Below are 17,690 nucleotides of genomic sequence, written 5' to 3'. Positions count from 1 at the left end.
TCACTCTTTGTTGTTGACAAAAAGGAAAGTAAACAAGGAACACAGAAATGAATGCCGCTTAGACTCTTTAGTCTTTACTGTCAAATAACCATATTCATTGCGTATGATCTCAACAGAAGCTCTGTAAGATTTCAGCTTCTTTGAATGTCAATATTGGCTAATCAAGGACTACACCGACATTTACAAAAGTCATATCAGCTATACATCTCGCTTTTAAAACTTTAATCCAAGGAAACCAGTTTCCTAAAAGACAGCCAAATTTGAAAAAACCTCTGGCTTGATTTCAAAAAGACCCATTACACAATTTGCTGCCTAGCTTTCTTGTTTGCTGCTGCTCTTCTTGCCTTTCTTTTGTTTCTGTTTCAACTGAGTCAGTCCAGCAGCTGTTATCTTCACATTGCCAATAATTGCTGCAACTAGCTCAGGATCTGTACAGGCTTTCATTAATTCCTTTTCTCTACTTGATGCTTCTGGCATGTGGCTAAACAAATTCATGGCAGTTTTTGCAGCTACAAAAAGTGAAAAAGAAAAATAAATAAATGTGTAAATCTACAAATATATAGCATGAAAAATAGAGGAGCAAGTTCCGATCACATCAAAAGAAGGATGGAAAGAAGACAACTTTGAAAGAAACAAGTAAACTTTGTTAAACTGTAGATTTTAGGAATAGAAATTTTGGATACCTTTTCCTTTCTTTGCAGAGCCAGGAATAATCTTAACACGGTATTTATATGATTGAACTGCATTATAAGGACCACAGACAGGCACAGCGTACAAGAGAATGTCACCAGGCAGTGGATTCCCGGTCAAGTAATCAACATCATTTAATTTCCCTTTGTCTTCTTCACCAATCTCATGAATATCATCCTCTTCCATGGCCACCTTGTCCATCTCTGGAGCAGTATCACCCAAACCCACATGGGGATCACCTTCAACACTACCATTTGCATGATCATTTGAAGATTCGTCTGGATTCTCTGGACAGTCCCGAGACAGGTGACCTGCCTTCTTACACTTGTAACAAATTTTTGAAGCATCTTCAATGGCTGCCAGATTAATGAAATTGACATGAAAGGATCACATCAGATAATCATGAAACAAAAACAAAGATGATACAAAATATGTTTCATCATTAGTGTTCTGTGATATGTGACAACTTGACTTATCCACTCCTGACTATGGATTCTCTATCATCAAGTAATGGCTTTTGAGAGGAATAAACAATCATGTATAGTTCAAGCATTGATAATCAGCAACTAAAAATTCGATAACTATAAATAACATTTCTAATGACTAAAAACTTGGAAAACATTCATTCATTAAAGCAAAAAAAAAAAAAAAAAAAACCTTGGAGAACATACCACTGCCAGGCTTCTTCTCTTTGGCTGTAGCTGCATTTATGCTTTGTGTCTCTCCATCTGCCTTGTTCATTTTTCCAGCAGACTAAAAATACAAACAAATTGTCAGTTTTGGAGCAACATGATAATGGGATGACAACAAAGAGGCATTGGACAAGTTTCCAGATCACTATTTCTTTTCTTTTTTTTGGATAGGTATGTTACACACAACCAATGAGTCTTGAACCCACGACCTCACCCTCCACCTAGCACTTGCAAAGGGAGGAGTAGCCAGTTGAGCTAGAGCTCTTTGGCAAGTTTCCAGATCACCATTCTCAAAAGAAATATCATCCCATAAACATTTTTTGTTTTTTTTTATAGGTAATAAAATTGTATTAAAAAGAGACTACTTCATGGAAAAACAACATAAAGCAGTCTAAAGAATTACAAACAAATACAAAAAGATAGAGACTCAATAAACATGGGAACTGAATCAAACAAGGTACCAACAAAATGAGCTATATGTTAGTCCCTAGTGCTCTACAAATCCTCAAAAGTCGTCCTAATCTGTTCTTGACAAAGAATCCACATCAGAAAAAGTGGAATCATATCCTGATTGGGCATATTTTCCACAGGTTTTAGTATTTGGCAACTACAATTATGTGTGTGTATCCAAATAAACAATGATTTCATTAAGTTATGGATTTATTGAGTATACCAAAATTTGTTATATAACAACTTATACCAATTCATTGTTGGTATACCACATTCAACTTAATGTTAGACTTCATTTCTGAAAGGAAAATAGGTATTTACTGTGTGGTAAAAAACACTGAAAACTTGCATTACCCTAAAAAAAGGGCTACACACAGAGAGCATGGTCCGGATAAAAAGGCATCAACACATTAAAAATAAATAAAGGAACCAAGAAAAAATCAATATATAGAGGGGTAGAATAAAAAGCAGTATCAAACAATAGCGCAAGTAATTATACTCACAGCCAGTAAAGCCATTCGAATGTTCCTTTCTTCTTCATCTTGATCAGCATACTTCTCCTTCATCTTCTTTAGTTTACTCCTCTGCCCACGGCTAATTTTTACACCACCTGGATTTGTAATTTGAACCTTTTTCTCTTGATTACCAACAGAAGCATCAATTTCTTTTGGTTTTTCAGTTTCCTGCTCAATATTTGCATCTACACCATTACTTTTCTGGCCTTTCTTGAGCTTTCTTCTATCAGCCTTTGAGACATAAGGTTTATCTCTGATCACCACTTTCCTCTCTTCATGATCATGTTCCTCCAATGGATCAACATGAGATGCTTCAATTCCATAACTTTTACCAGATACACTAGCAGATCCTAATCCAAGAGCTCGATCGATAAGATCCTCAAGATGCGGGGTTACTGAAGCAACAGCATTTCCAGCAATACTGGATACATTATTCTTATCAATGCCATCCAAGTTAGTCTTCTCCTCAACAGGAAATTCAAGTGAATCAATGGCTTTAGTATTGGTGGTAGTCAATCCACTAGCAGGTTCAAATGCGGTTCCTTGTATTACTGATTTATACAGTTCTGTAGATGAATCAGGAACACTTTCCAATTCTACTTTAAGTTTTTCATCTGTGGCTTCATTCTCCGACTCATTATCAGATATTTCTTTGTGAGGCTGACTTTCTTCAACATCATTTATCCCTTCCTCTTCACCTCTTACCCTCCTTTCATTTAAATGTGATCCCAAGGAGCTCTCATCCAAGCGAAATAATAACCCAAAGCCCATAATAAGAGGATGGGGAGGGAGAAAGTTTTTCTTCCCTCGGATCATAAAACTCCCAACTGTAAGATATTCCCCAGTAGGAGCTGTTTTACTGACCTGGTGAGGATAAACCCACCAAGCACTAGTGACAATCTTTGAATCCCATGCCTTACTATGGCAAACCTACATCATCAATTGAAAGATACAGTAGAGTCATCCCGCATCTAGTGCTCTTATTCACTCCACCGCAGAAACACTAGATAAAGTAAAATTAAAGCTAACAACATATGGAAAGATTATTGGCTTACTGTGAAACATCCAGCTTGGTTTAAAGTCAGAGGAGGTACAGGTTGTTCTGGCCTGTGATTTTTTATCACAGTACTAGAAGCTCCATGCAGTTCTGCATGGACATACCTGTTACATAATTAAATCAACATCAGAAGTAGACATCAAGCTTAATCCTCATTAACCCTAATGACTAGCATACTTATAAAAGCTGAAATCTTTGAAGATATACTTATTTTTCCTAGAAAGATAATGAAGATAAAAACACACCATTACCCAATCAGGAGTTGGTACATATTATAATGACAACATAATAGCATCTACTTACAGATCTCCTTTTGACATATAACGCTTGACTATCATCTCATTCTGCTGAGCATCACACCCACTGATAACCAAATAGTTCTCACTGCTGATAAACCAATTGAATTTCTCAAACCAGTGAACTTTGCGCATATGTGAAATTGTGGCGACGGTTTTCTCCTGCATTATTATTTATGAGAAGAAGACACTCAGCAATAAAAACAACAATCAAAATGAAAGTTGGCAGGATGGAAAATAACAAAATGACAATCATCAGTAATCATTTATCAGTTTCAAATTACCTTTTACCAAGAAATATCCACTCAGAGATATCGGCTTTGATATAGAATGGTAGATATGGACTACTAGAACTGCCTTACCACTGTCATATAGAGCATGTAATTTCTTTCTAATTTCAGAATTCAGATTGTAATGTTGACATCCTTTTTACATTGCAGTTCATACTATAATTCTTGAATGAAACACAAACATGGTGCCCCCCTTGCAGAAGGATAACATTTGAGATCTCTAATGTGTGTGGTGAAGTTATTATTTATCTATCTTATTTACTGATTTTAACATTTTTAGCCAAATCATAGCCATTGTAATCAGGTCAGATTCAGGTGGAAAATATAGTTGTGAGGCTCACATTCCGCGAAGGCAATTGACATTACACCATAACATCAAACCTGCATCCTAAGTACCAAGTTTTGCATCGGAGTTAACCCTAATTAACTTTCCACAACAAGATAAAATAAGGCATTATTAAATCCCAAAACCACCAGCTACCTAATTTACGATAAGCCCACCAACCTCCAACAAGACACCCACAGTTAAAAACCACTGACATGTTAATAGTCATCTGGTCCTGAAATTAATGATTGCTGACTTTAGATTATTGAAATTCAAATAACATGACCCAATAGCAGTGGACCATTCAGCAATTTGATAATTTTGAATCAACATACAAAGCTAGAGTATCAGCAGTCCAGCACATCATATGTAAAGTATCACATCAACATGAAGCTACCTGTGAAAGCTGTTGACGAGTCTTTCTCTCAGCAGCTTTAAAAGCCTTTTCATGTGCTGTAATCGTCTTTTCCTGTTTGTTCTCCTGTTTTTTCTTCATTTCATACCACCGTCGGGCATTGGCATGCGCCGAAAGAGCCAAATCAACTTCAACCTAAGAGGTACGATAACAAAAAATACAAGCTTTAGACACCACATCTTTTTTATTATATAGATAAGCAATGCTCAAAATAAAGCCCAAAAGAAAGCTAAGCTTCATAAGAGAGATTGTAGGATATATGATGATGACAACAATAATAACCGAACATTTCAGAATTGATAATACTAATATATTTTTTATTACTCAACCTATAAGAAGAATTTAAACAGTTTATTAGTGACTTCTCCACAAACATCTTATAGTCAACATCATTAAGATGATAATATGGCACAAAACTGTGTGCAGCCATGCTTATCACTATAGATGCCTAAGAAGAAAGTAAAACCAAATAAGCAAATAGAATCAATGAGAGAAATGCATAAAATGAAGAATAAACTGCAGTGCTTCATCACTTTCAATCTCAAGCAGATGTTGAAATAATACCAAATGTATAATTAATGGAAAACCTTATCCGCTGGGAGTGTCTTCTCATCATCATCCATTTCATCAAGATTGTTGCTCAACAGCAATGTAATGGAATTCCTTTCAAGATGGAGCTTGTCAATGAGGCCTGCCACAGGGTTTCCAGATTTCTTCTCCTCCTTCACCATACGAGCAAGGTCCTCCCAACTCATGCCCTTTGCAAGAGCTACACGCACAGCTAGTATGGCAGCATCCACATCTTCCAGGTTGTATTCTATTAACTCCGCCATTTTAACACAACGATCAACTTCACTCCTTAGAGTATGCACACGATTTTCCTACAGTGTAGGAAATAGTAATAAACTCAAAAAAAAAAAAGGAACAAGGAAGCTGGAAAAGTAAGACTCTTGTTGACATTAATGCATAAACTAAACGTTCAAATATGACTCAAAAATATCCTGGAAAAAATACTAATCCAAAGGATCACTGATTTCACGATGATATTTTTCCCCCATGGAAACCTAAGTAGTGTAAAGAAAGAACAATAACTATTTGTTCACATGCAAACATGAAAACTTATGGTTTCTAAGCTGAATAAAATGACCTATGGCTGGCTACTTTATCATTTTGACTTAAGACCATCTTCACCTACAAAAATGTCTATTCAATTTTATTTCAAGATCAGATCAAGTGATGCTGAAAACAATTTGATCTTTTACACTTCGGCTTTCATTAATATGTCAACAAATATACATTTGAGCAAACAAATTAATGCAGAAATGAACTCATCTCCCTCCCTCCCTCCAACTACAAAAAGATACCGAACTCACAAGTCACCTAAAAACCTTATTTATGACGAGTCATTAATTTGCAGCAGAAGAGGCAAACTAAAGCCCCTTATACGTTCAAAGAAATTATGCCTTGCACACATAGAATTGAAATTGCATGGAGGGGGGAGGAGAGGGAAGGGGATGGTGATGGTTTAATTCCCTTTGCTTGGATGTTTTTAAGTGAGGGGAAAGGGTTCAAGGGATTTGGAGGGGTAAGATACCCCTTCAAACTTCTCATTTTCAAATCCTCCAATTTGGGAGAATTTCAAAGGGGAGGGGTTCCACTTATACACACACACACACACACACACACACACACACACACACATATATATATATAATAATTTACCTTTTTTTTTTTTATAGGTAAGACAAATTTTCAATAAAAAAGACTACTTCATGGAAAAAAAAAAAAACATGAAGCAGCCAGGAGAACACATCAAAGACTAAAAATTAAGTACAAAATTTAAGGGAATCTATAAACATAGGGAGAGAATCATTGGATGTGATTCCCCAAACCCGAGACTAATCGAATAAAGTCCCTATGAATGACACAAGTTTCTGCTCCACCAAGTTCTCCATATCCTCAAAGGTGCATCTATTCCTCTCCCTCCAAATACACCACATCAAAATTGCCAATTTTGCTGTTATGATGTCAATTATTATCTATTTCTTTAAAGGAGAGGGACACCTATTCCCCTCCCCAAATCTCTTTAATATAATAAATATATATATAATTTTTACGATAAGTAATGAAAAAAATTTATTGAATAAAACAGATTTCCCCTCCCCCTACTTAATTAAAACATCCAAACAAGGGGAAAGAAAGACCATTCCCCTCCCTTTCCTCTCCTCCCCCCTTTTACCCTCTACTCTCCTCTCCATCCAGACTACCAAACACACTGTAAAAGAAGGGAATGCAGGGTACAGTCATTTAGTTAAGAAACGATGGCCAGTGAATATAAATGACACATAACTATGGAATTTTTTAGGACACACAATGCACTAAAACATGAGGGACAGGATGTAAATCTAAAAAATTCTTTGTAGATAAACAATATCAGCAATTACAGATGCAAACCTGATCCAAGCGTATTTTATTTAGTTTCTGTTCAGCAGAGCTTTCTTTTGCCTTTTGCTGTTGTTCTACCCTTTGACTTTCAATTTTACTGTAAAACTCATCTAAAGCTGCATCAAATGTTTCAAACTTCACATAATCCCTTGTCTTCAACTGGTTCAGTAAAATGGGGCAGAATTCATCATAAATCTGCAAAGGAAATCCAAACAACAGTTATAAAAATACTTTGCAACCAGATATTCAATAAAGATGCTTAGATATGACCAGAGCTTCCTGACCATTACTAAGGTACTAAAGTGAAGTTTTGGAAGCAAGTGTGGTGTGGGGATTGTTCCCTCAAAGAGGCTTTTCCAGAACTTTACGGTCCTAGCAGGGCAAGGGATTCTTCAGTGGCGGAGGTTATGGGCTGGTCTGGTGGGCAGCTGCATTGGAAGTTTCATTTTCGTCGTTCACCGCAAGATTGGGAGGAAGAATCTTTTGATCGGTTCATGGACATTGTTTACTCTTCAAAAGTGCGAGGGGTTGGTCCCGATAAGGTTTGTTGGAAGCTAGCTAGGAGTAGAGGGTTTGAGGTTAGTAGTTTTTATCTTTCTTTTTACCCTCCTTCCCTTTCTTTCCCTTGGAGGTTGGTGTGGCAATCGAAGGTTCCTTCTTTTCATGGTCAGCTTCTTTAAGTAAGATTCTTACAACTGATAACCTTCGCAAAAGACGTATTGTTGTTCTCGATTGGTGTTACATGTGCAAGAGGTGTGGAGAGTCGGTGGATCATCTTCTACTTCATTGTTCCTTAGCCCGTGAATTGTGGTCATTGGTGTTTTTTTTTTTTTTTTGTTTGGGCTGCATTGGGTTATGCCACTTACGGTTATTGAGTTGTTTGAATCTTGGCAAGGTAAATTTGGGCGGCATCGCAATATAGATTTTTGGAGACTTTTGCTACACTGTTTGATGTGGTGTATTTAGAGGGAAAGAATGCTCGCTGTTTTGAGGGATGTGAATGGTCTTTACTAGAGATTATGTCCTTTTTCTTACACACTCTCCTTGTTTGGAGTGTGGCCCTGTCGCATTTTTCTTGTTTTTCTCTTCCTCTTTTACTTGATCATTGTAATCTTGGTTCTTGATTTTTACCCCCACAGTACATCTCCAATGTACTCGGGTTGACTATTTTTTTCTTAATAAAATTTTTAGTTATTTATCCAAAAAAAATAATAACAAATACATAAAGACATTTATTTTTATCAATCTCTGAAAAGAGATTCAAGAATAAGGTTAGTTGATAGAATGATAAGAATATGCCAAACCAAAGATAAAATAATAACTGCACTCTGATCTAGTGCATGTCAAGGAAGATGGACAAAGGACTACTACACTAACCTGGCCAGTACTCCCTGGTTCAGATGAGACAGAGTCCTTTCCCAAATTTTGTTTCTTCATCAAAATGAATCCTTCAGGAATTCTCTCTCCTGAAATAATATCCTGCAGCCAGTCCTCAAACTTCATAACAGCTTGGAGCAAACCCCGAACTGTCTCATCATCCCACTTGTTATCTTGTGAAACTTTTGTATTAGGAATAAGACCAGCATCTAGTATAATATGCTCAGCAAGTGCAGGTCCATAGCCCAGTCCCTCCCCAAGAACGTTTTTCAATGTGGCCTGTTTGTTCCGAGTACCATCACTGGTATTTTTACTTGACTCAGATGACTTCCCACCTTTACGACTAACCTGCTTTTCTTTTGCTGTAGCAGACACATTAGTTCCAGCATCATTATTGTCAACGGGTTCATTTTTATCAGGCTCCTTAAAAGAAGTAAGGGTCATTTGCAACTTTGCAGCAGTAGTTCTCTCAAAAACTCGACAAATTTCAGTTGGATAAATATGGCGTGACATGATTGCAAACCCTTTATCATCATCCCTGTTGTTGATGAGTTGTTAATATCTAACTAATATTTAAATTCAACAGGGAAAAAGAGAGCAAGAGAAAAAACAATGGTTTCATTTTTACCACTAAACAAGAAAGCAAAGGAAGAGCTAGCGAAGGTTATCCTGTTAATGTTTTAAGGAAAAAGTACTAACATCCAACAATATTAAAATCAATCAGTCAAAAAATCCTTGCCACACTATGCAGTTGAACCTCCCAAGAAAAAAGCATGACCTAGGAAGCACAAACACTGATACAACATGGCGACATGGCAATTTCAAAAAAATTAGGACACAACACGGCTGGGATAAACATATTAATTAATTATTAAATATATTTTTATTTATACTATTAAATCTTGTTAAACATTTGTTTTTCATATAAAGCTAAACATATATAAATTTTAGAGCAATAATGGATAATAAAGTAAATTTATGACTAAAAAATGATGTTGGGCAGAGCTAGATATTGTGAGATCACGGTGGCTTTTGGCTTGGTGTTTGTTTGGAGATTTCAATATTATTAGATATCTATCCGAGAGACTTGGTTGGATGTTCTTCGTTCAGTCAGCCATGTTTAAATTCTTGGATTTTATTGCGAAACACTCTTTGGTTGATTTGCCTTTGGAGGGAGGTGAGTTCATGTGGTTTTGTAACTTTGACAGACCCTCCATGTCCAGAATTGATAGAGCATTGGTGTCTGCAGATTGGGAGGATCATTTCTTAGATGTGACTCAAAGAATTCTTCCTAGGGTGGTGTCTGATCATTATCCTCTACTATTGGAGGCAGGAGGGATGTCTAGGGGGAGGAGTCCTTTCAAATTTGAAAATATGTGGTTAAAGGTAGAGGGCTTTGTGGATATGGTGCGTCAATGGTAGAGTAGTTATCATTTTTTGGGACCTCCTAGTTATATTCTAGCATGTAAACCGAAGGCTCTCAAAGGGGACTTGAAACACTGGAACAAGCATGTTTTTGGAGATGTTTCTTTTAGGAAAAAATGCTTGACGACTGAACTCTTAGACATTGATATGAAAGAGGGGATGCAAGTTCTGACCCAAGCGGACAGAAATAGAAGAGTGGTGGTTATATCTTATATAGATTTTTTGGCTTCTTTGGAAGAGACTTCGTGGAGGCAAAAATCTAAGGCACTGCTTATTAAAGAAGGTGATAATAACACTCGCTTTTTTCATAGACTCGCCAACTCTCATAGGCAAACCAATCAGATTAGGAGGGTGGAGGTTGAGGGGGTTGTCTATGAGTTGAGTCTGAAATTACAAATCAGGTAGTGGATTTTTATAAGAAATTATATCAAAAGCCGAAATCTTGGAGGCCTACTATTGATGGTTTAGACTTCGCATGTTTAGACGAAGCTGAGAAGTACTCTTTGGAGAGGGAGTTTGAGAAGGAGGAGGTTCCAGAGGCTCTTACGGAGGTAGAAGGTGATCAGGCACCTGGGCCAAATGGTTTTACTATGGCATTCTTCCAAAAATGTTGGAGTGTACTAGAACAAGATGTCATGGCTTTTTTTGTGGATTTTCATAGTTAGTGTATTTTTGAGAAGTCTCTCAATGCCACTTTTCTATGTTTGATCCCTAAGAAAGTCAATGCAATCAATATTAAAGACTTTCGTCCTATAAGTCTTGTGGGTAGCCTTTATAAACTATTGGCTAAGGTGTTGGCACATAGACTTCGCGGGGTTTTGGATAAGTTGATATCTGCTTCTTAGAATTCTTTTGTTGGGGGGAGGCAAATCCTAGATTCAATTCTAATTGCCAATGAATGCTTGGAAAGGAGATTGAAGAGTGGTATCCTTGGGGTCATTGTTAAGTTGGACATTGAGAAGGCATATGACCATGAGAATTAAAATGCCTTATTTTATCTTATGGAGAGGATGGGTTTTAGGGCGAGGTGGGGGAGATGGATTAGGGCCTGTATTTCTACAGTTAGATTCTCAGTTCTGGTGAACGGGTCTCTTGCGGGTTTTTTTGGTAGTTCTCGTGCTATCTGCAAAGGGGATCCCCTGTCTCCATTGTTATTTCTCTTGATTATGGAGATGTTGAGCAGGTTGTTGAAGAGAACGGAAGATGGTGGTTTTCTTTGTGGTTTTTAGGCAAGGTCTCGTCTGACGAGGTTTGAAAATTTCTCATCTTCTTTTTGTTGATGACATCATTTTGTTTTGTGATGCCTCGAGAGAACAATTACTATACATTCGAATGGTATTCATTTTTTTCAAAGCTATTACGGGCTTGAGAGTCAACGGTGGTAAGAATGAGATTGTGCCAGTGTGTGATGTTGAGAATTTGAATGTCTTGGCACGTGTTTTATGTTGCAAGGTGGGTAGCTTGCCCATGACTTATTTGGGCATGCCACTTGGGACTTATTATAAAGAGTCATCGATATGGAACCCTATTATAGAAAAGATGGAGAGGCAGCTCTTTGGATAGAAACGTCTATATCTGTCAAAAGGCAGTAGGCTTACTTTATTAAAGAGTACCCTCTCTAGTCTTCCCACCAATTTTTTATCCTTGTTTACTATTCCCCAAGCGGTGGCAGCTAGACTAGAAAGGATTCAGAGATTTTTCCTTTGTGGAGCATCTGAGGATGTTTTTAAATATCCGTTGGTTGCTTGGGAGAAGGTTTGTTTGCCGGTGGAGGATGGTGGTTTGGGGGTCCAAAGGGTTGGGTTGTTTAACCAAGCTTTGCTTGGTAAGTGGTTATGGTGTTTTGGGAAGGAAAGTAATAGGTTATGGTGTCAAGTTATAGCAACCAAGTATGGTAAGGCTAGAGGAGGCTGGTGCACTAAAATTGTAAGAGGTACTCATGGGTGTGGAATGTGGAAGAGCATTAGAGAAGGAGCAAAGAAGTTCTTTGGACAGGTAGTGTATAATGTGGGGGATTGTCATCGTATTAGTTTCCGGCATGATCCTTAGTGTGGGAGTAATCCTCTAAAGGACCTTTTTCCTGATCAGTTTACCCATTCTCGATCTAAAGAGGCTTGGATTTCTGACCTCATTGTATCTGCCTCAAAAGGGGGAAGTAGGAGCTGGAATTTTCATTTCCGTCGAGCTCCAAAGGATTGGAAGCAGGAACATGTCTGTTCTTTCATTGAGTTTTTGTATTCCCATATGCCGAGGGGTGAGGGGGATGATACTTTGACTTGGAAGTTGACTAAGAAGTGGGTGTTTGATGTGCGCTCTTACTATAAGTTGTTGTCTAGACCCTACAATGAGGTTTTTCCTTGGGAGTGTATTTGGTGTGCAAAGGTGCCTAAACGGGTGTCTTTCTTCTTATGGGCAGCAGCTAGGGATAGAATACTCACTATTGATAATCTAGTTAAGAGAGGTCAGTCCTTGGTTAACAGGTGTTGTTTGTGTTATTGTGATGGGAAAACCATGGATCATTTTCTTCTCCACTGTAAGTTTTCTCATGCATTATGGATGCATTATGGAGTGCAATTTTCAAGGTTTTTGGGATCAAATGGGAAATGCTGAAGACAGTTAGCTCTCCTCTTTGCTTGGAGAAACTAGTTTGGAAAGCATCTATCAACCATATGGAATATGGTCCCGATATGTTTAATGTGGCTGGTTTGGACAGAACATAATACACACATCTTTGAAGACAAGGAGAGAACCTTAGATCTTTTAAAAGCTCTTCTCTTCGGTACTTTGTTTCAATGGGTGCGTGTTTGGGGTTTTACGAATTGTATTTCCATTTCTAATTTCTTACACTATTAGATTAAGTTTTTGAACCTGCTGTATTTTTTCCTGATCAAAATGTTCACCATTGTGAACATGATGCTTAAGAATTTTTGAATAAAAGTTTTATTACCTATCAAAAAAAAAATGATGTTTTGAAATTACAATACAAACTAAGAATAAGATCCAAAAGAGTAAATAAAAAATAACTAGATAATTGTTCAAGATAGATAAGTGCCCCTCCAATGTCCTGCAATTTTTCCAACCAAAAAAAAAAAACTGGCTAGGACACGCATGCAGAGGTGTCATAGACGTGTCCCGTGTTTGACACGGGTATGGCACCCCCCAATGAAGTGTCTATGCTTCCTAGTCCTAGAGCATGACCAGCAAATATTTCTTTCTTTTTTCTTTTTCTTTTTAATATAAGTGAGTTTTGGCCCCAAGGTGAGGGAAAAGGGAAGGTTTGAACTAGTGACCTCTGCTTCATGACCAAGAAACATTCTGAATAGATAATTCTTGATACCTCCATAAAATTCTCAAATAAGCCAACTAAATAGATGCGGGTAAATGATATTACAAAGCACATTTACAAGCTATTATAAATTGGCAATTGCATCATAACACTATCTCTTAAACTCAGTATAGGGAAAAAGGGGAAAGGAAAAAAAAAACAATAGCAATGCTACTTAGTAAATGGATTTCACTAAATTTCTTCATGAAATTACTTTAATAAAAGAATTGAATGAAGACAAAGATTGCAAAAACCCCAGCTTTGTTTCTCTTCAAACATCAGCCAATCAGTGCATTGGGCTGCAAAGGAGTCTATATATCATAAATTACTGATGAACCAGGTATTTTGTGAATTCCGAGGTAAGGCATACAAATTTCATTGAACAAAATCAGATTGGTTATTGGAACTGAATCACCAACCTGTGTGACCGGAGAAGAGTCAGGACCATAAAATCAGAATCTGTGAGGAGAATATTTCCTTGGGCATATAGCTCCAATATAACATAGTGCGCATTAGAACCCAGCCCAAATTGAAAGAGAATAATCTGTAAGGAGGTTAGGGTAAAAAATAAAAAATAAAAAATTCATTAAAATAATCCAGATGAAGGAACAACAAAAAAAGAAAAATAATTCTGATGCAGTCTGAAGCATGAAAGAAGTTCTGCATGGTTATAGTTATACCCGATCATATCCAAGCTGCCGTACATCCTCAAGCCTTCTGGTGCGAATATGCTTCCTCAATTTGAGAGTAAATCCTGAAGGTGTATTACTTTTGTCCCTATTGATGGTAAAATACAGAGCTCAGTGGTTTTAATTGTTTCTTTTTCTATCTTCCCTTTTACTTTGCAGGCAGTGCCACTCCCCCAAAATTTGAGCTAAATCAATGACCTCTCAAAATTTAATATTAACTCACTGGCCCAATAGTCTACCAAAAAATAACTGGCTTAGGTGGCTCCCTAATAAAAGAAAGTTCTACCCCTTTCTAACCAACTGCGCCCATGGAATAAAAAATTGGTTCTCAATAATCAAACCTTTTTTTTTTATTTTCTTGTGAGTAATGAATTTGTTTTAGTTTTCAATTATATGTCAACACTTTATTGAAACTCAAAAAAGTGGTACTCAATGCACAAGGCCCTCACTTTTGCAGGGCCTCGGAGTGGTCATGATAGACAGCCTTACTCCAATTGTTTTTTGAGCGGCTGATTCCTAGACTCGAACCTACGACCTGTCGCTCTTGGTGGAAGGCACTTGCCATCGCACCAAGGCCCGACCTTTAAAATGCTGAATTCATTATATTGCATAAAGGAATAGGTTAATAGGGAATATTTAACATTATGGACAATAATACTAAAAAGAATAAAAGAGATTTAGAAAGAAAAAAAAATGCATCAAAAGAATGGTGATTTTGTTTGGCAGCATTCAGAAATGGGAAATTTTTAAAAATTATATTAAAATTTCCAAGAATTTCACTAGGTAAATGATAATGTTTTGAATTTATCTTGAGTCTCTTGATTGATGTATCAATAAACCCCCCCACCCCACCCCCCCAAAAAAAAAAAAAAAAATTAAGGCAAAAAACTTTGGCTATGCCCCTATTTGCAAGTCAGCAAAAGAAAGTAAGAAAATAGAGACATGTATAAACAATTGTAAGAATTTCCTACAGTTGTACTTGCTATCTAAAAAAATAAGAGTTTTTTCTTTCTTAATTAAAAAAAAAAGGTGGATCTATGAATGCATTTAAAAATAAAAAGAGAACCAAAAGATAACTATTTCTTTCTTTTCCCGATTGGATTACTTGGCAACCAAACACTTGCTGAAAACAAGAGGAAAAAGTTCTGTAATGTATATTAAGAAAGACTCACCGAACATATGCAGTAGTATGCAATCTGGCACCACTTTCCATCAACAACAAAACCTTCTCACTCTCCCCGGACTCCGTGATTCCACTACTATTCATCAGCTTGAATACATACGTCTGCAAATAATTCATACCATAACCAATACGCGACACAACATTACACACTTTTATCTTTCCAACATAAGCGTAAATTAAACATTCAAAATAAAAAAAATTCAACATCACATCCTGTCAGACCATTCATCAAACATATAGTAATCAGCAACACACACACACACACACAAATCAATCCTCTGTATGTATGCAAATAAATCACACCATAACCAAATTCATAACATATTACACACTAAGAATTCAATAAATCCAACATGATACTTAAATTAAACATTCAAAAATAGATAAAATCAATTCAACACCACATCCTATCAGGCTATTTATCAATCATATAAGCATGCCTTCATAGCAGTTCTACATTTAACAAGTCGTCGCAAGAATTCAAAGAATTGCATTAAAAAAAAAAAAACTTAAATTATATCAGAGAATTCACCAAACAAGTAATAAAGAATTATATGTGTGCGTGTGTGTAAGGTTTTGTTGTATTGGTTGAAGCTATTAACGGTGGTGAATACTTAGAAGAGATAAAATGGAAATTAATTAGGGTTTATGGAAAAAGGGAGGGGAGAGAGAGAGAGAGAGAGAGAGAGACCTTGGGGGAGAGATCATAGATATTGGAACATCGCATGCCGATTAGCCTTCGCAAGCACTTCACCTCCGCCGCCACATCCGCCGTGTTCATGCGAACCTTCACCATCTTTGTCTTTTTCTTTTTTTGTCTCTGAATCTGATAGTTAGGTTTTGTTTGTGAATTTGTGGAGCTTTGGTTTTTAAATGAAATGAAATTAGCAGACTCGATTAGAGAGCTTCGGACCCTTAAGAGTAGAGAATGGAGCCTTTTTCAGAGAGATTGCAATTACACCATCTGGCACAAAATAATAAGGGGGGAAATTAATAAATGTTTTGGTCAATTTCTCAAATGTAAATCCATTTTCCTTCCCCCGAAGTTAAAATGTTTTTTTTTTTTTTTTTTGGGTTAAAAAAAAAAAGATTTTGATCATGAAAGATTTTCGAGGTATTAATTTCACCATTTCATTTACATAAAGTATAAATTTTTGAAAGTGAAAATTGCATTTTTTAAGGTTTTGAAGGAAAAAATCTATTCCGCGTAAGACGTATAAAATTTATGCAAATACAGGAAATACTTTCTCATTTTGAAGAGAATGATCACGTGCTCAAGATAACTCTTATATGTTGTAGACACCAATTGACATCACCAATTAAAGTAGGCAAAAATCACAACAATATTAAAGTGACAAATCATGACGAGGATATCATTTTTACATAACTCTTCACCAACCATACTTTTATTGTAAACTAATGACAACATATCACTTCAACCATTGTAAAGAAAGGAAGTGAAAAAATTTACAAGTCACTAGATTTTTTTGGAATCATAAATTTAAAAGATTGCAATGTCTCAAATGTTTTGTGTTTTAATCTCATGGTTTAACATGCAAGTGAGAGAGAGAATTTTCCAATTTATAACCTTAGAACTGTTTTGAGATGAAAAAGGTTTTCTTTTTTTTTTTTCTTTTTTTCTTTTTTCTTTTTTTTGTGTGGAAATCTTCTTTAACCCATTATGTGATAACTCATAAAACCATCAATTTATATTATCTAAATAAGTCACATAACTCATTAGAGAAGTTATAATACTAAAAGTAAATAAGTTATAATACTAAAAGTTTATAGGGATGATTTTATTAGAGGAAATTTCCTCCAAATTGATTTGGAGATGAGCTTTTTCTTTTTGATATAGATAGATAATGAAAAAAGGAAATGAAATTCGAATCACAACATGGAACACTACAAAGAATGCTATTATCAATAAGAAATCACTTGATACCCAATTTATAACGTTAAAACTAATTGCTTCATCAACTATGCGCCCTTAAGAACCAGACTGAAATTTATAAAATTCAACTTGGAGATTCTTAATATTCGTTAACAAGTGCGATCTAAATGGGAATCCGAGCAGTGCAATGCTAGCAAGATTTTAGTCACCTTTTTGCTGAGGCAAATGCAATAAAGTAAAAAACAATACGAAACAAGCGTAATAATAGCAATAAACCTAATAATAATATCAATATTAACAAGTAATCTGCTCTCTTAATTTTTTTTTTTATTCCTTTAAAATAAGTAGAGATAGGGACAAAATTTCTCTCAAAATTAGTTTGGAGAGAAGTTTCAAACTTCTCATATGTTTCTTTTTTTAGTGTGAATTTTAAAAATTTAACCATTGAATTTGATACTCCTTATGTTCTTAACATGTATATCAAATTTCATTCAAATTGAATTTTACTTACTATTCAATCAATAAACTTATTTTTTATACACAATTTTAAATCACAAAAATTTGAAATTTTTACATTTATCTAATGATATAACCATTGATCTTTAATTTTCTTGAAATTTTG

General features: G+C 35.9%; 1 protein-coding gene across 1 annotated transcript; it reads right to left on the bottom strand.

The window, feature by feature from the left end:
* Positions 1 to 38: 38 nt before the first annotated feature.
* On the bottom strand, positions 39 to 16,190 carry LOC115994024 (nuclear export mediator factor Nemf). Its single transcript, XM_031118035.1, has 14 exons — positions 15,866 to 16,190; positions 15,164 to 15,276; positions 13,983 to 14,079; positions 13,722 to 13,846; positions 8,553 to 9,090; positions 7,185 to 7,370; positions 5,318 to 5,611; positions 4,713 to 4,865; positions 3,708 to 3,862; positions 3,403 to 3,508; positions 2,336 to 3,277; positions 1,362 to 1,443; positions 684 to 1,046; positions 39 to 509 (listed from the first exon to the last, which is right to left on the bottom strand). The coding sequence occupies exons 1-14, from the start codon at positions 15,968 to 15,970 to the stop codon at positions 313 to 315; spliced, it is 3,456 nt and encodes a 1,151-aa protein (XP_030973895.1). The 5' UTR covers positions 15,971 to 16,190; the 3' UTR covers positions 39 to 312.
* Positions 16,191 to 17,690: the final 1,500 nt, after the last annotated feature.

Source organism: Quercus lobata, chromosome 6 (assembly GCF_001633185.2).
Source record: "Quercus lobata isolate SW786 chromosome 6, ValleyOak3.0 Primary Assembly, whole genome shotgun sequence".
NCBI classification, from domain to species: Eukaryota; Viridiplantae; Streptophyta; class Magnoliopsida; order Fagales; family Fagaceae; genus Quercus; species Quercus lobata.
The sequence above is the reverse complement of the archived record's forward strand: the minus strand, read 5'-3'. Positions and strand labels throughout refer to the sequence as shown.

Coding starts and splice junctions, on each gene's coding strand:
- LOC115994024 (XM_031118035.1), bottom strand. CDS start 15,970: ATGGTGAAGGTTCGCATGAACACGGCGGATGTGGCGGCGGAGGTGAAG. Junction 15,277..15,865: donor TCTATGATCTCTCCCCCAAG/GTCTCTCTCTCT, acceptor AATTATTTGCAG/ACGTATGTATTCAAGCTGAT. Junction 3,278..3,402: donor ACCAAGCTGGATGTTTCACA/GTAAGCCAATAA, acceptor TTGATGATGTAG/GTTTGCCATAGTAAGGCATG.